The sequence below is a fragment of the Chanodichthys erythropterus genome, chromosome 12, assembly GCF_024489055.1.
Source record: "Chanodichthys erythropterus isolate Z2021 chromosome 12, ASM2448905v1, whole genome shotgun sequence".
NCBI lineage: Eukaryota > Metazoa > Chordata > Actinopteri > Cypriniformes > Xenocyprididae > Chanodichthys > Chanodichthys erythropterus.
Window position 1 is genome coordinate 40,164,446 of NC_090232.1, and position 19,890 is coordinate 40,184,335.

Consider the following 19,890-nt stretch of genomic DNA (forward strand, 5'->3'; position numbering starts at 1 on the left):
TATAACTCTTTTTGCATTTTGTGCATAGTCATTTAATGCAAAATTTTCAAATCCTTTGTATTATTATTTTACATTCAATGACATTCAGGTTAATTTTTACAACATTTACATTTGTGATATTATGCTTCAATAGCTGATCAGACCTGCTATTAAATAGCAACCATTTAAACAGTAAAATTATATCAAAAGTTTATGATTGGTAAGATTTTTTGTAATGTTTTTGAAAAGTCACTTATGCTCAGCAATGCTGCATTTATTTGAAACAAAATACACACCCACACATTTTTATTTTTTTTTTCCTGTACTGATGAATGGAAAGCTTATAAGAACAGCATTATTTAAAAACACAGACTTTTGTAACATTATTATGTCTTTACAGTCACTTTTGATCAATTTAATGTATCCTTTCAGAATAAAAGTGTTAATTTCTTTTAAAAAAAAATCATACTAATCCCAAACTTTGAACTGTTGTGCATACTGAAAAACAATAATTCTTGAAGCAACAAAAATGGAATAGGTAAAGCAAAAAATGTCTAACCATTTGGTATTTTTTATTTACTACTTGATATTTATTAAAGGGGACCTATTATGCCTCTTTTCACAAGATGTAATATAAGTCTCTGGTGTCCCCAGAATGTATTTTTGAAGTTTCAGCTCAAACTACCAGACACAGATCATTTATCATAGCTTGTCAAATTTGCAATTTCCAATTTGGGTGTGAGCAAAAACACACCGTTTTTATGTGCGTCCCTTTAAATGCAAATGAGCTGCAGCTCCCGGCCACTTTCCAGAAGAGGGCCGAGCTTTAACAGCTCGTGCTTCGGTTGCTCAACAACAACAAAACTGGAGAATCTCACGCAGCTAAAATGATGATTGTCAGTAACGGTGTTCAGCCTTACATTCTTCAAACTGGAGTCGAACACTGATGGAGAGACTCAGTTACAACTTTTAGAATGCAACTGGACGTTTCTGAATGGTTAGCAGATAAATATGCTGGCCTTTGCAAATAAACATAGCATTTTTAATGTCTTGTCTTTACAGAAAACAATGAAGACAATCACCTTTTGCACTGTTCTTTACAAATATGTGGTTATACAGTATATAAACAAGATTTAAAATAGACGACAGACAACCTTTATGATTACTGCAGCACATTCATGAGGCTGTGACTACTACTCATCATATCATGCACACGTCTTCCGGGCTGGTCTGAATGTGTTGCACTTGTGCAAACAGCCAGTCCAGAGGGTCCTGGTTTGAGCCTGCTTTTGAGTCTGTCAAAGTTAGTGATATGTTGTCAGTTCCACTGAGTGCCCAGGGCTTGTGTGCCAGGACAGAACTGGAGGTGGCCAATGACATGCTGGGGTATTTGGCCATGCGTAGCACGGACAGACGGGAGCCCTGGAGGGGCCCGCTGAGAGGGTAGGTCGGTTGGGACAGCTCTCGTACGGAGTCTATGTAGTCATCCAGACTCTGCTGAAGCTCACTCTCCTGGAGCTCTTGAATCGTAGGGAGGAGATCCACAGAGGTCAGCAGCCTCCTGGGCTTCATGCTGGAACTGAGAGAGCAAGTTAAATAAACACTGGATTCAAGCCTGATTGATTTATTTCAAATTTTAAACTGTTTACACACATTTTTTAAAATGTAGCCTCTTTCTTTTTTTCAAAACTTTACACACAAGAATTGCACACACAAAATGCAAAATGAAGCACTGCAAAATATCACAAACACATATCAAAAGCAAACATTTGTCTTACGTTGCTAACACCTTTGCCATAATATTCTATTTTTGGATATATCATCTACACAGTTATTCAAAACAATACATCAACCATGTGTAGTTAGACAGAAACAATGATTGTGTTTCTAAAAGGAAATCAAGATACTCCCTGTTAGATAATTGTGTGTGTGTTACATAGAGAATTGTTTGTTGTGTTTTGCAAAAAGTGTTTTATGAAATTGAAGGCCGAGAATTAGTGTAAGGTTTTGCAGATTTGGTGTGTGGTTCTGGTGTTTGTGTGTCAGGTTTCAGTAATTGTGTGTAGAAGTTGGAAAAAAAAAAAAAAAAACTGTAATTACCAGAAAAATAAAACATGAATACATGCTGATAAAATTCCTCTAACATTAATATTAGTTTCCTGATCTTGCTCAGCAGTGAATCAGAGTATCCATATAATCAGGAGTTTTATTTGAAATGTTTCCGGGCCGTACTAAGTTCCTAGGATTTGTTATATTTGTTTAGCTGTTTTAATGGTTTGATTTTGGCACATTACTTCTCTTTTTATCAACTGATTGGGGGAGACAGGAGTGACTGCAACAGACTGAATCCCTCCTTTAATTCCAAACAAACCAGAGTGATCATATTTAATCAGCCCAAGCTCACTAAAGTTCTGTCTGTCTGTCTATATTAGGCGATTGTCTATACTGTTAATAGTGCGTATGTGTATATTTTAAATATGTAATTTAAACATATGTTATACCTTTACTTATACATATGTTTTACATGTTAATATTTCTTATATTTATAAAATAATTAATTGCAAAAAAAAATCTTTGTATAAATTAGAAGTAGTAAATAAAAATACATCTTAAAATGTATAATCTTACACTACAACAATAAAAAAAAAAGTCTCACCTGTATAAATGTCCGTCTTGAGTGTTTATGTCCAGATCTCTGCTCAGAGGACCAGCTTCACGATCAGATGAGTGTGTCTGGATTTCTGCTGAGGATTTACTACATTTAGTGACTTTAAATCCTCTGGCATCAAGAGCAAATGTACTAAAAATAAGCAAAGGAAACCCGTGGCTTTAGTGTGTGTGTTGTTTCTCATGGATGTGATTTTAACAACATTTGTTAACTGAATGTTATACAACCCTCTGATCTACTTATACAGTATCAGTCATATAATTTGTTTTTGTATCTTATTTGCTCCTCTGATTTGCATTTCACTTCACTTGACACATATCTCAGTACAAGAAGTTTATTGAGTCTTAATCTTTAGTTTTGAATATAGTAGCTTATACATGCTTTGAGTCTTTTTCTTCCTTTATACTAGACTGACTTCCATTTGAACATAGTTCTAGTTTTAACAAGTAAGATGGAATATTTTCTTTTCTTTTTTTCATGATTCAGTGAAGATGATTGCGAAACTCTTTTCTGAATTTGAGCCATCACTCTTTTATCATCTAGACATATTCCCACATTGCAAACAATAGATCCTTGGTTCGGATGATTAAGAGACGCTTGACTGTTATCTAATCACTGCTATATTCCTTCAGGGTTTTAATGCATGTTGTTACATGCAGAGCAGGTACTAAAGTTCAGCAGGTTACTGTGATTAAATGTTTTCTCACACCTGTGACTTTTCTCACAGCTTTCCTCACACCTGTGACTCAGAGGAAACGTCTAATAAGCATTTATAAGCATAATAATTGCTTTTTATTGCCAAAGTGTGAACAGAGTGCGGCGCGGGACGAGATTTGATGGCACTACTCGTGCGCGGTAGCCTGGGTGCCAGCCCGAACCCCGCCCACAACATTTTTTGGACGGGAAGTTCGGTCTGGACTCGATCCATTGTGAAGTAATTATGCTCGGCTTCCGGAAGGCCGAGCCAATCAAATTGCCAGGGCGGGCTTTAATCGATGATGGACAGGCTATCTGCGGTTACATAACCACTCACGTCATCAAAGAGCGCTTGGGTTGAATTGGTTTTCACCAACGATGACTGCAGCTGGAGAAGTAAGATGAGATTCCGCTATCACGTCTGTAATAAAAGAAATCGACAGCACATTAATTTTAAAAGACGAACAAAGATCCGCAATCAAGGCATTTGTCGATGGGAAAGATGTGTTTGCCGTCCTTCCAACGCGATTCGGCAAAAGTTTAAGTACAAGTTCAACATACGTCACTTACTGTGTTGCTCTGATTGGTTGTAGGTCTATCCAATTGAGTGCAGAGTTTTTTTTTTTTTACTGGTTCGGTTAAGACACGCCCCATAATTCAAGTGCAATGGAGCAGCATCAGACTCACATTCTGCCTAGAATATGAGTATGACGAAGTCAGGCTACGTGCGCGGGTTACGGAAGAATCAAATGGTTCGTGGGACTCCCGCAAAATATAAATATCTAAACATAAAATATCTAAAAACAAATAAACTGTTATTCATATATTGCAAAAAACAACAAGAGAAACTTGTATAAAATAAAAACGATTTACAGTTGCAAACATATGCGAGATTCTGTTTAGGGATTCGAGCGCGTAGCTGAACTATTAGGCCCAGGCTCAAGTGTTATATATCGTTGGAATCCTTGGCTCAAGGCAGATTCGCTCATCAAAATCCGATTGTCAAAATCCAGGTGAAATTTTCAGGTATTTTGGGTTTTTAGAAAAAACTTTTGCGAACTATTCCTAGGTTTTTCACCCGATCGGAACCAAACCAGTGCAGAAATGTTCTCTGGAGTCTGAATATCAAAAGTTATAAAAAAAAAAAAAAAAAAAAAGTCAAAATGTTGGTTCACGGTCGCTAAGGGGCACTGAAATGTACAATGTGGGCGGAGTCACTTCTACTAAAATGGCTATAACTCGAGAAAGAAATTTGATATTTGCACCAAATTTAGTCAATCTTTGGTCACGATAAAAAAATTGTGTTGATTGGACACTAGGTGGCGCTATAATTTGAAAAAAACTTGAAAACAGCTGTAGTCATGCAACCGTTAATCCGATTGACTTGAAATTTGGTATGCAGTGTTTTGGTCCAAGGGGGCAGGAAGGTCTATGAGGACATTGGCGTATCTCAAAAAAACATGGCCAATGAAGTTTGAGCACCTATTAGACAAGGTTAACGGAGGCCGATTGGAACGAAATTTGGTGGGCATTTTCGACTCATGGTCCTAGAGGTCTGTAAGAATTTTGAAAAAAAATTATCCACAAGTTTTACACTTCAGTAATCACGTGGTGTTTCACAAAACCACACAAAATGCATATCATTTGATGGACCTCCTCATGCTGAACAACTTTGCTTCAAGAATTTGCTTCATTAATTATTCACAAATATGTGAAAAACACTGCTTACTTTTTTGTTTTTGGCTTGGTTGAATATTCACATTCTTCATGCTATCTTTTGCAGGAAGAGAAGCTATTTTATCCTATTGCATGATCATTTGGTGTTTTCACTTAAGTTTTGTAGAATATTGATGTGGTTACAGAAGTCAATTTATTTATTTTTTTGTTATGTGTAAATGTAACTGTAGTTTTAATGTTGTCTTTGTAAATATTGACTTTCTCACATGGCCACGGAGGAGAATCGGAGGGTCACATTCAGCAGACAGACACCAACATACTGTTTTTTTTTATTTTATTTCAACAAATGACAACCAAAATCAAACCCATAGAAGCTTGTGAACAATTTTGAAGTGGCTGCGTGCAAGTTATGCTCATTCACAAGCCCAATGAGAGTCACACTCCCAAATGTAATGTTAATTATTAAACCATAAAACTTTCAAAAACACTCAGCAATGTGATTATTTTATAGAGTGATAGGCAGTGGGTTCAATCAGTGACATTAGATTTGCTCTACGGCGTCTCCCTGTCACCTCCTCAACCTGCTTCCCTTAGAGTTTTTATACATAGAAAGGCGAAATTGTACTACACCTTCCAGTTTTTTCCCTGAACGATGATGCGAGTTCTCTGGAAATGCACTGAGCTCAAATCTCTGAACACTAATACCTCTCCATAAAGTTAGATCATCCAGAACATCCAGTTATTTCCCAACTGAAAACTTGTGGTGATTTTAAACTGACCTTGGTGCTTATATTGGTATTCTTTATTGTAATTAAGCTCAAACGAAAGTGTAAAATATTTCAGGGAAATCATAACCTAGTTCAACACTCACTCGCAAGGAAACTTTACTCAGGCTACTTCGAAATCGGAGGGCCACATTCAGTGGACAGACACCGACAAACTGTATTTTTTTTATTTTATTATTTTTTTTAATTTATTCATCACCTCCTCAACCTGCTTCCCTTAGTGTTTTTACATGTAGAAAGGTGAAAAATGTATTACGCCATCCAGTTTTTTCCCTGAACGATGATGTGAGTTCTTATTGCAATTCTTGATTCTGCATGAATGACCTACAATGGTGACATTTTTCACAATCAGAAAATCAAAAAACGTCATTGGCAGAAAGGCAGTGTGATATAAATAAACCAGACTAGAACTGAACGCGGCGTGACCACAGCTTTACATTCTCTATATCTACCGCCTCGATAGCAGGCAAGTCTTTCAATTCAGTAGAAAAATCACTCCTCTTCATAACTGAAAGAATCATGTCATATTTTACTACATATAGTTCATCATTTTAATCCTGACATTACTATTAGGGTTGTCATTTGATTAAACAAATAATTGAATTAAATAGATGATTTTTGTGTTAAAAACAGTTCAGCTCTTGAAAACACATCTCAAGACTTATTCTGTTTAATTTTTAAATGAATGCATTTGTTGAGAATTTATTATGTTGTTTTTATATAATTAATTGTACTAACACTTTGAACCTGAAAGTGATAATTTAATATAATAATATTAAATTAAATCCTTTTTTTTAATTATATTTATTTACTATTTTAATCATTAAAACTGAGTGTTATAGTTGATTTGCAAGCTTTTTAAATGCTTATTTAACTTGATAATCCAATAATGACTACAATAGCACATCTATACAAGCACAGAAATAAACTCAATACTGCTCAGTCATTAATAACAGTGACTTCTGCCTTTATCTCTGAGTTTGAACAGAAATGAGGCAGGAAAAGGGAATTTGCTCACAGTTCTTAATTAGACCATGCATGTAGAAAACTCTCAAAATATGAAGATCATATGGAGAAGAATTTCACAACAGGAAGGAGAAGCAGCCAAATGATTAATGCATGACACATCTGGTGTTGACATCACTCATGACATCTGACGTCACTCGACATGCTTAGATCATATTAAGACCTTCACTATTACTGTGTCTTGGTTCTGGTAAAGGATCATAACACATGGGAGGAATGTGGAATTCATAATTCTGTGGAAATGCTCTGACCTCAAGTCTCTGGACACTAAATACTTCTCCATAAAGTTAGATCGTGAACATCCAGTCAGTGGGTGCGCAGACATGTATTTCTGGACTGAAAAGTGATTTACTGCTGACCTTGGTGCTAATATTGCTATTCTTTATAATTAAGCTCTAAGGAAGTGTAAAACGTTTCAGGGAAAGCATAACCTAGTTAAACACTCAATCGAAAGGAAAGTTTGCTCAGGCTACTTCTATGATGAATCACTAAAACGTCACTATCGGGCCACCATTCAGCTGGTAAATCCATTCCAGTGGATTCAAGGATAAGTGTTTAGGTTCGAAATGAAAAATTAATCTTTTTCACACTGACACCTAGAGGATATAATATAATATAATATAATATAATATAATATAATATAATATAATATAATATAATATAATATAATATAATATAATATAATATAATATAATATAATATAATATAATATAATATAATATAATATAATATAATATAATTGTAACACAGTTCGTATATACGGGAAGGAGGCAGGAACCGGCGAACGTTCAACAAAACTTTAATTCAAAATAAACAAAGAACAAAATGAAAGTAATGCCTGCAGACCCTCGCGGACGTCTGCCGGCCACACAAACATAATAAAATAAAGTCCAGGCCTGGTCCTCTCTCGTCCTTCACGGTCGTCGCTCATCCTTTTATGCTCCCGGAGCTCCTCTGTGAGAGATTCAAGGCCGGTGCGCCTCCCAGGTGATGCTCGTTATCACTTGCGTCACCGGCCTCGCGCCGTTCCCTCACAGCTCTCGCCCGCCCTGCTCGCCACAATAATATAATATAATATAATATAATATAATATAATATAATATAATATAATATAATATAATATAATATAATATAATATAATATAATATAATATAATGAAGCAAAATCACAAGCCTGATATTTTAAAGTTAATAATGAGTAACATTTTTGAGGTTGAATGACTCACTCGCTTGTTTCATTCTTAAATGAATGTGTTTTTGATTGAATCGTTTGAAGGAATGAAGCCACACTCATAAAGACAGTCAACTGTTTCGCTCCTGAATGAACCAGAGAATGATTTGGTTCCTAAATGAGTGTTTTTGAACAAATTGGATGAATTCATTATTTAGGCCTATAGACAGTCTGACACTTATTGGCTTAAAGTCAGCATGAAACAGAAGTTATGATAGTCTTTTTTTTTTTTTTTCCTGTGACAAATATCTGAATGAAACAGCTTCTTGAGCAAGAAAAATGAAGGATGGGACTTGATTTTGTCCATGGGGTATTGATTGGATGGTTGTGTTTTGCTATTGGTGGATCACATGTGAGTGACAGGTTGGCCCGCCCTCACGCCAGTAAACATGTCATCAGAAGAGATGACACTGCAATTTTGTTATTTTGATTAAAGATTATGAGGGCACATGCATTTTTTTATTATATATAATAAATTCTGCAATATTCCATATAAAATAACAAGAACTGTTAATGTTTTAATTGATTTCATGGTGACTTTAACCATGTAATGTGCAGAAAGAGTCAAACGTGTGAAAGAGTCAAAAAGAGTGAAAAGTGCACTCTCATATCAGCACTCTCAGAAAGCTTCTCATCAGAATCGAGGACCAGAAGTAATCTTTCTATGAATTATGATAGATTACAATTCTGACATATGAACATAAGCATGCAATTCGCATTTAAATTTTATGCATGTAAAACATGATTGCTGATTTAAAGAAGGCTAGAAAGTAGCCAATGAGAGGAGAAGAGAATGGAAGGAAAGCTTTTCAGCATGGGGAATTAAACCTGGAACACTCAAATTGACAAATCAGTAGAGAAAGACCAATGTAGAATATAAATATTTCATGAAGCAGCCAGCAACATGCACACACATCAGTCCACAGGCTTTGATCTCCATCTGCAGCTTTGTAGGAACAGAGATACAAACGCTTTTGCTTAGACAGAGGAGGCTGGAACTAAAAGAAGGAATACTTGTGATTTTATTCCAATTCCCACAGTCGACACTCCAACTGCATAGAAAGAGATTTAGTTTCTGAGACATTATTAGACATAAAAAACAACTGCTATAATTGCGTGTTTATCTGATTCGTGTACAGCTGTTTGATATGTGGATGAGATGAACTTGGCCTTTATTTACCTATAGACAGCATTAATCACAGACAAACAACATGGCTGCTACCCCTTACACTTTAAAAAATGAATCATCCGTCCTGTAATTTTCATTAAAATAAATTAAGGTGATAATTAAAAATAGTGTGTATTTTGTTAAAAAAATTGTGGTTCAGTGTATTGTAGAAAATATTGAGAACATTTCACTAATACAATCAAGAGACACATTTTCCTAATTTTTTTATGGAAACTTTGTTTACCATTGTGCAGAAGAGCAGAGCTTACATGGTTAGGTTGTGGATAACTGCATGTGTTGATACTTTAAAGCATGTTGCTTTGTTTAAATGAACAATAACTTTGCTATTGCCAGTACAATAACAGGTTTGTTCTTGCTTGTACTGCATTAGCAGAATACAGACTTTTAATTGTACGATGTAACTCAGTCAAATATAAGCAGGTAATTTCCATTCACTCCGCACTGTAAAAAAAAATCCCAGTAAAATTTACGGTAAAAAAACGGCAGCTGTTTTTGCCAGAACTTTACCGTAAAAAATACAGTTAGCAACGTAAAAAAAAATTTGTTAAATTTACGGTAAAATAACATATTTCATTAACTGATATAATGTTAATTTACCAACCTAATGAAGTATAAATATCTGTTTTGTACCTTTATAATACACTGACAGTCACCAAACAAAGTTCATCACAAGCAGATTCTCCACAAACTGAGAAGAACAATATTAACATATAGAAGGAGCACACAGTGTCATTCACACACACACTAAACACCATCATGGTAACATGCATGACATTTAAAAAATGCAATAAACATTAATTTAACAACATTAGATGTAACATAAAACCCTAATGTACATAACTGATTAGAAAAAAATGAGAAAAACTAAGAAGAAACAGAGTTATTTCAATGAAAATATATCAAATGTGAAGTGTCACGCAGGGAATTGTGGGAATGTCAATTTACGCTTTTTCACTGTAAATTTTACAATGAATTGTTATTTTTCACTTCCAAAAACTGGTATTTTACCGTAAAATTACATTAAATGTACCGTTAGATCTATTACAGTTATTCACTGTATATAGTACGGAAACTTTCTGTAAACCAATTGACAGTTTTTCACCGCAGCATTTTTACAGTCTTTTACTGTTAAAATCACGGTCATTTTTTAAAGTGTAAATCACACATAAGATTCAACTTAAAAGAAAAAAAAGCACATTTCACTAAAAATATTAAATTAATTGTGTCATAGACTAAATAATTTAAGAGATTTTACATTATTTATTCAGGTAGATTCCATTAAAAACAAACTACTCAAAAATATCATGTGTAATATTGTTACCATATTTTTTTTAAGTAAATAGCTCATTACTATGTTTTACAGTGTACAGAACAAAAGTATATGGGAATATACTGCAAAATATAATGCAATATATTACATAGTACATTTCCATATTATGGGAAGCTAGTACTTATATTTTTCAATATACTGCAAAGCATTGACCATGTATGGCTATATATTGATATAATGATTGTGCACATTATAGCACAGTGATAGTCTCTTTGAAACTTTAGTACATGCAGGTGTGCTTTTTTTATGTAACTTGAAAATATGAATAATTATAAAATATAAGAAATGTTTTATATAATATATTTTACCATATATGTGTTTATACTGCATGAGTAAATACTGTATATCTGCAATATATTATGCATGCAGTACCACATCTGATCACATATAAATCTCTAGATTATGAAGTATAATACTAAATATAAAAAACATACATTAGTATATATTAGTAAATGTATTAACACATATTTTTCAATATATGAAAAGCAGCAATTCCTTATGTATTATTCAATATATTGTAATATTTACGCAATATATTTTTCTGTAATTTTTTTAAATATTGTAATATATTGATCATTCATATATAGGGAAATATATTTTCGTTCCATAAGGGACTGCAATGGAAACTTTCACACCTTTACAGTTGGATTTATTTAAGGTTTGTTTGGCATACAAGAGTGAAAAGATCAACCTAACTTAAAGACACTGATGTAAAACATCATAAACAAATAAAGTGATTATGATTTGGTTTGGAGAAGAGCTCATATTCGCCCACATCCAGATGTTCACAGTCTCTTCATGGGACTGAATGTTTTAGAGCTCAATATTTTTGGACAAGACAGTTTGGAGGAGGCTGATACAAAAGCACTCATTTATAAGAGAAACACAAATTGCCAGCTGTCAGGCGTGTCGTAAATATAAAAGTGTTACATGATTTCTTGGATCAAGTTAAGGGTGCATCTATCCAATACAACAAATGTGGTTTTGTTTAATCCAGTGCTTGGTACTAAAACATTTACAGTTTTACAGCACTAGGGTAAATATAAAAATCCTTACTAACTTAATTCCGTTCATTTAGCAACTGTATACATACTTTTCGGTAAATAAATAAATATATAAAATTAAGTTTAGCCTATAAAATATCCCGTGACTGGCATTTCCCGACATTCAGATTATTTGTGGAATTAAAGCAGTCATCAGCAGGAAGATTAGGATCATGTCTAATTTAGGAGTCACAGTTACTGTAAATAAGACATGGAAAGTTATCCAGGACTGACCTGGGATTATCCTCAGCTTCTGTGATAAATCTGGAAAGAGCAGTTCAATAGTTTGGCATGTGACCTTTCACTTTGTGTGCAATCGACTTTGTGTAAATGATTGCAAAGGGTTATTACTCGCACTTAAAGAAAAACAAGATGGAGAGTCATGTTTAAAAATAAAATAATTATTTTAAAGCCACACTGCCATCTAGTGACAACAGTGAAATCCTGAACACATCAAACCACCCTTATTCAGAAAACATGACACCTCGGTGAGACTTGCTCTTACAAGTGCATGTCTCATTGAAACAGAGTTTAGACTTTTTACAGATAGCATAGGAATATATATTATGGGTTCTTCTTTTCCCCAGAAACCTTTGACAGACCCTTGTTTTTGAGAGTTTGAGAAAACTTCCCAAATTCTAAGCATTGTCTTATAAAAAGATGTTAGACCAGTTAAGTCCATTCCATCGAGATCCGTAAAAAAAAGGGTGTTGATCGAGGCCCAACTGTCCTCCTTTTCTAAACAATCCACAGGCTACATCTGTCCAGCTGATGTGCCTTTTGTACAAAAGTCTTTGAACGCAGAGTTGCTGCTTTTAGATTACAGGCTATGTCAATAAGTCCTTGTCCTCCTTCACAGTTGGTAGATACAGGACAGCTGCTCTCAGCTAGTGCTGTCCTGACCAAAAAATAAATAAAAATAAAATAACCAAATGTCTTTGGATATCTTTGATGAGGTTAAAAGGAGAGTCCAAAGTGGCACAGTGAAGATGCAATAAGGTTATTTACTATCACTCTTCCTCTATAATTGAGGGATTTCCAGTTGGACAAGTGTACACACATCTTCTCTATCAATCCATCCCAGTTTTCCTTTTTACACTGTAAAATTCTTTGAAAAATTGTGGAAACTATTACATATTGACTTAATAATTGACTTTCAAATAATTATCCCCATTCTAAAAGATGCATTGTAGTAATATTAAGGTGAAGAGTTAAAATTAAAAATGTATATTTTACATATTTAATTGTTTTCAGTCAGTCTATCATGTCAAAGTGAAAATTTTGTGTTGGCTGAATAGAGTACCTCAGAGATGATATGTTTTTATAGGCAAAACCTGGAAGCGAGTTAGCAACTTCCGGTTCCATCGCCCTAAAGTCTATGGGTTTTTTGAATGGGCTTTTGCTAAATCACCTGAAATAAGGTCTGTGGTTAACAAAACCTTCTGATCTATGACATAAAACACACCAGTTATAACACTTGTGATTTTTTAAACCTTAATTGTGTCTTAAAGGTGCCCTAGATTGTTTTTTTTTACAAGATGTAATATAAGTCTAAGGTGTCTCCTGAATGTGTCTGTGAAGTTTCAGCTAAAAATACCCCATAGATTTTTTTTTTTATTAATTTTTTTAACTGCCTATTTTGGGGCATCATTAACTATGCACTGATTTTTTCAGCACGGCCCCTTTAAAGGTGCCCTCGAATCAAAAATTGAATTTTCCTTGGCATGGTTAAATAACAAGAGTTCAGTACATGGAAAAGACATGCACTGAGTTTCAAACTCCATTGTTTCCTCCTTCTTATATAAATCTCATTTGTTTAAAATACATCCGGAGAACAGGCGAATCTCAACATAACACCGACTGTTACGTAACAGTCGGGGACTCCGCCCCCAATATTTGCATATGCTCATGATCCAGGCCAGGCGGAACCGCCCAGCGGAATCATCGGAAGTTCTGCAGGCAGAGTGAAGAAACAAGCCAAGCGAGGATAACAGCAAAAATGGCAGATCATGGAAATAAATGTTATGTTCCAGGCTGTGCAGGGGATGTGAAAACTTTTCATAGTCTTCCTCCAGAAAAAAACTGTCAAAAGGCATGACTGATGTTTATCTATAACCGGATACCGGAACAATTTAACACAAAGTTGTTAGTTTGCTCTGCCCATTTCACCACAGACAGCTTTTCTAACCTGGGACAATATCAAGCAGGCTTCGCTCAGCGTTTGACACTGAAGAAAGGGGCAATTCCAACTATATTCCCGCAAGCAGTAAGTAGTGCTTTTATCCACATCTTGGCTGTAAAAACTATTTCTGATTAAATGTAAAGTTTCTTAGTGAGCTAACAACATTAACGTTACTAATAGCTAAATCGTAATCACACTACAGCAGCTGAGTAGTAAACATGACACTGCTTTTTTGGAATGTCTTCTATGCTTTACTTTGGTTGGTTAAATAAATCAAATTTAAAATCATATCGGTAATGTCAATATATTAGAAACAAATTTTCGCGCTACACAGTTCGTTGTTTAGAGTTGTTATTGCAAAGTGAAGAAGCTATCATTGTAAAACCATACAGCGACACATTATTACAAATAATTTTTTTACAATGCTAAAAACAACGTTGCAAATACTGACGTTATGAGTTATAGTGTAAAGTTAATGCTATATGCTAGTCCCATTGACATAACAGTTACGTTTTGCAGGTTCATACCGAAGATAAAGACTAACTTACCACTCAGAAACGTCCATGGCCAATCGCAACAAAATTGGTTGTTCCTCTACATCTGCATCTTCGTCAGAAACAGGCTCAAACATATAAGGTTGAATACCAAAACTCTCCATCGTTCACGCCGTACAGTACAGATTTGTTCGCTATCAGTGTGAGCTACTGGAAGGAGCCGAACAGTGAAACAGCCAATCAGAGCGGAGCACCATATTACTATTCATGAGCCTTCCAAATAAGGCAAAAACAGACCTTTTCATTCTAGGGGCTATTTGTGGGGTTATAAATGGAGCTGTAAAACCATATGTGGACAATTTTCGACCATAAAAAAGCCACATACCCTCTATGTAGATATCAGGGAGCAATTTAAAATGTTTTTTTCAAATCACTCAAGGGCACCTTTAAGAGATGCGTTCCCTCTGCCCCACGAGCTCTCGACTATACATCGCATAAACAAAGTTCACACAGTTAATATAACCCTCAAATGGATCTTTACAAGATGTTCGTCATGCATGCTGTATGCATGCTTCGAATTATGTGAGTAATTTATTTTGATGGTTACGTTTGATTCTGTGTGTGTTTGAGGCTATATGCTCTGTGGCTAACGGCTAATGCTACACTGTTGGAGAGATTTATAAAGAATGAAGTTGTGTTTATGAATTATACGGACTACACATGTTTAAAAATGAAAATAGCAACGACTCTGGTCTCCGTGAATACAGTAATAAACAATGGTAACTTTAACCACATTTAACAGTACATTAGCAACATGCTAATGAAACATTTGGAAAGACAATTTACAAATATCACTAAAAATATCATGTTATCATGGATCATGTCAGTTATTATTGCTCCATCTGCCATTTTTCGCTGTTGTTCTTGCTTGCTTACCTTGTCTGATGATTCAGCTGTGCACAGATCCAGCCGTTAATACTGCCTTTCCTTGTGTAATGCATCGAATGGGCTGGCATATGCAAATATTGGGGTCATACATATTAATGATCCCGACTGTTATGTAACAGTCGGTGTTATGTTGAGATCCGAGTGTTTTCCAGAAGTCTTTTAAACAAATTAGATTTACATAAGAAGGAGGAAACAATGGGGTTTGAAACTCAATGTATGTCTTTTCCATGTACTGAACTCTTGTTATTCAACTATGCCGAGGAAAATTCAAATTCTGATTCTAGGGCACCTTTAAAAACAGTGGTTGCTAACAAGTTGCTAAAAGGGACTATACCCCGCTAGAAATTTTACATTCCCAGAACATTTTCAGAACATCCCCACTGGTGTTAAGGACGTTTTCTAGTAACGTTCAGAGACGGCCACAATGTGGAGTTCTTTTAAGGTTTGTGGGACGTTATTTGTCTGACACAGAACATTCAAAACATTCTCTGAATGTTTAGGGAAACATACTTTATTTGGAAATGTTCTCAGAATGTCCCTGCTGCCCTTGTCCAAAAATTGAATTGAAAATTAGAGCTACTCTGAAAAAAAAAATGGAGTAGGATTTACTTGAAAAAGGCTAGTAAATTTACAAACATTTTCCAAGTAAAAGACTAAACATAATTATTAGTAGCTTTAATTATACAAATGTTTAAGTTAAGTTTACTTGGGAATTTCCAGTAAACTTTGGTTTTTTTTTTTACTTATAAATCAATTTGGATGCTTATACATTTATTATGATTTAGATGAAGAAAAGAAGAAAAACAATGCAAAAATGACTTCAGCAAGTTTTTGCACACATATTTAAATCAATTTTACATATGGAATTAAGTAAACTGCTTAACTAAGTTTGGTAAAATTGACAATGAGTTAAAAAATTGAATAATTTCTACTTAACTGAAGTTTTTTTTATAATACATTTTACTCATACAATATACTTTTGAAGTGTATGCTTTCTAAGAGACAGGGTAGACACCACATGTACATATTAGAAGTACAATGCTGAACACAGAGACCTGAATACCTCAATGACGGTAACCTTCGATGGATCTTTTTTTTAGTGTGAATGTGCCATTTTGAGTAGAAAATGAACTCCAAATGTCACAAAATGGCAAGTTACTAAACATAACCACAAAAGCAATGATGTAAGCTGGAAAACAGCATAAAAATCGACCTCATTAATTATTCAAGGCCCAGTGCATGATGGGAACACTAGTATCAGAAAATTGTAGAGTAGTTTTACTTAATTTTTTAATGTTGATATTTACACTTTAATTTCTACAAGCTTAAATTGAGTACTAATATATAATAAATCATTAAATTCTTGCCTGAACTAACTTTCTCCTGTAAAAAATTATATTTGTTTTTTATGTAGCATTTACTTCACCATAAAATAACATTTTGCAGTGTAAATTAGCTAACAAAAATGGCTAATGGCTTTTCTTAAATGTCTTACAAAAAAGCTTTTGACATGTAATTCCTAATATTATGAATCATCAGTGTTTCTGGATCATCACTGACTGAAGCGCAGGCGCTACACTCTTCAGCACAATTGTAACCTCAAAAAACTCAAATAACAGAAACAGAACGTTAAAATAACAGATCTCTGCATCACTTATTACAAACCACTTTGACTTTGTTTCTTTCATACAAATCTTCTTAATGAGGTGTTGATGTTTTATCAAAATGTATAGATGTCACCGTTATGGAGGTAAGTGCTTGCTTTAGTTGGGCTCCTGACCCTTTTTTTTTTTTTTTTTACTTTATTTTTTTCTCCAACTGCGTTTCTAAAGCACATCTATTACAAAAAAGAGCTGATTAAATTGATTTGGTTGCTCATTGTTGATTATTTTATCATCATATAGTGGACTTATTCACTGATCTCTAAACAAATAATTTTTTTGTAGTCTTACAATACATAATATTCCATGATATGAAAATCCTGCTTTGATTCTGGAAGTTTTTATCACTGTGCAAAAATTATTTAAACAGCAGCATGTAGACTCACACAGACATCAAGATTCTGCCTATGAACCTCAACAATGGTGACAAAATTTTCAGATAAACAGATCAACTCTGAGCATCACAAAACAAGCTACTCAGAGGTGGGAAGTCCAGGGGTCAGAGAGTAAAAGTCCTGCCATATTTTTATTCCACCCACTGAAGAATTGAGATAAATAAGTGTTTAATTGAGTGATGATTGAGCATTATTGAAGACACCTGATGATAACAAGCAGAATCACCAAAGGAGAAAATCGCAATTTTTGAGTTACCATCATCGAGGTCAGGGTTTGTTTTAGTTGAGCTCTTGACTCTTGACTTTTTAATATTACAGATTGTTTGAGCTGTTGTAACTGCTTTAAAACCAAGCAAAGGTAAGAAATGATCAGGTGTTGTTGGTTATGTTTTTACATAATCATTATTTGATCTGAATCACTGAACTCATTTAGAGTCCAATAGTTAGATTTACATTATTGATTACAGCAGCACTGTGATTCTACAGCAGAAGATCAGCTTTAATACTTTTTTCTTTTTTTTGAAAGTTGTTCATCAGGCATTGTTGCATGAATAAATTATGCTGAGTGGAGTTGTCTTGTCTTTATTCTCACTATTTAAATGTTGCTGTTTTTCTGTGACTTTTTATTAGCTGGTTTTCTAATGTTCAGAGTTGATCTGTTTATTAGAATATGTTGCTTGTCACCGTTGTTGAGATTCACAGGCTTCTTTTTGATGGCTGTGTGTGTCTAAAATAAAACTTTTTTGTGTTAAGGACAACTAAGTATTAAAGTTGATCTTATGTTGTAGAATCACAGTGCTGCTGTAATCAATAATATAAATCTAAGTCAGAGATTAGGCTCTAAATGAGTTCAGTGATTCAGATCAAATAATGATTATGTGAACACATAACCAACACCTCCTGATCATTTCTTAACTTTGCTTGGCTGGATAGTTTTTAAAGCAGTTACAACAGCCCAAACAAAATCTAATATTAAAGCGTCAAGAGCTCAACTAAAACAATCCCTGACCTCGATGATGGTAACTTAAAAATTGTGATTTTTCTCCTTTGGTGATTCTGCTTGTTATCATCAGGTGTCTTCAATAATGCTCAATCATCACTCAATTAAACACTTATTTATCTCATTAATGCTTCAGTGGATGAGATAAAAAATATGGCAGGGCTTTTAAATCTCTGACCCTTGGACTTCCCACCTCTGAAGCTACTAAAGTCACAAAAAAGATTTTTGTTTATTGTCATCATTGTTGAGGTTTACATTTTAAAACAGCATTTTGTATGATCTCTCTTATTTTGTCAAATTTTTTCACATTTTCTGTGGAGATGAGTGTTTGTTTTAGTTGGGCTCTTGACCCTTGCCTTATTAATATTAGAGTTTGGGCAGTTAACTGAGTCATAACAGCCAGACAAGTAAAGAGAAAAGATCAGGTGTTGGTTATGTTTTCTCATAATCATTATTTGATCTGAATCACTGAACTCCTTTAGAGCTCAATCTCTGAGTTAGATTTACATTATTGATTACAGCAGCACTGTGATTCTACAGCAGAAGATCAGCTTTATCAATATAATCTGAAAGATTTCACATGAAAAAAGCTTTCTCTTAGGCACGCACAGACATCAAGAATCAACCTGTGAATCTCAACGACGGTGACAAGCAACATATTCTGATCAACAGATCAACTCTCAACATTAAAAAACAAGCTACTAAAAAGTCACAGAAAAATATGGAAAATTACTAAGAATAAAGAAAATTACTAAGACAATTCAGCTCATAATTTATTCATGAAACAGTGCATGATGGGATCCATGGGTGAATTTTGATTGGTGGCTCCCAGAATGCACTGCACATGGTTTATTACTCTCACCGTCATTGAGATTCACAGGCTGATTCTTGATGTCTGTGTGTGCCTAAGCGAACGATTTTTTTTATTTTGTTCAGCACAACTTTTCTGAAATCATTTGAATCATATTGTAAAAGCTGATCTTCTGCTGTAGAATCACAGTGCTGCTGTAATCAATTATGTAAATCTAACTCAGAGATTGGGCTCTAAATGAGTTCAGTGACTCAGACCAAATAATGATTAAGTGAAAATATAACCAACACCTGATCATTTCTCTTTACTTGTCTGGTTGTTATGACTCAGTTACAGCAGCCCAAACAAACTCTAATATTAGTAAGGCAAGGGTCAAGAGCCCAACTAAAGCAAACACTCATCTCCACGATGGTGGCTTAAAAATTGTGATTTTTCTCCTTTGGTGATTCTGCGTGTTCGTCTATATCGGATGTTCAGAAGACGTCAAAAAAAGACGTCATAAAAACTTTCATTCTGGCCCCTCGGTGGACGTCTTTTCAACCTGAGACAAGACCTCAAAAAGACGTCTTCTGGACGTAATTTGCTCAGTGGGTTGTGTCAATGCCCAGCCTATTGTCAATAAATGTTTGTTTTTGTTGTTGTTTTTACTTGAAGCAAATTTTGTTGTTTTTTCCATTTATTTCCATGTCAGAGTGCACCAGAATGCTTTGTTTACATGTTAAAATTACAAAAATTTTCTCCTGGGGGAAGATACCATCAGTCCCCCCTACAACTAT

At 34.5% G+C, this 19,890-nt stretch overlaps 1 protein-coding gene across 1 annotated transcript; it reads right to left on the reverse strand.

Moving 5' to 3' along the window:
* si:ch73-6k14.2 (protein DEPP) lies at positions 1-2,765 on the reverse strand. Its single transcript, XM_067405099.1, has 2 exons — positions 2,636-2,765; positions 1-1,558 (listed from the first exon to the last, which is right to left on the reverse strand). The coding sequence occupies exon 2, from the start codon at positions 1,549-1,551 to the stop codon at positions 1,180-1,182; it is 372 nt and encodes a 123-aa protein (XP_067261200.1). The 5' UTR covers positions 1,552-1,558; positions 2,636-2,765; the 3' UTR covers positions 1-1,179.
* Positions 2,766-19,890: the final 17,125 nt, after the last annotated feature.

Excerpts from the sequence above, each read along its gene's own strand:
- si:ch73-6k14.2 (XM_067405099.1), bottom strand. The coding sequence starts at position 1,551 with ATGAAGCCCAGGAGGCTGCTGACCTCTGTGGATCTCCTCCCTACGATT.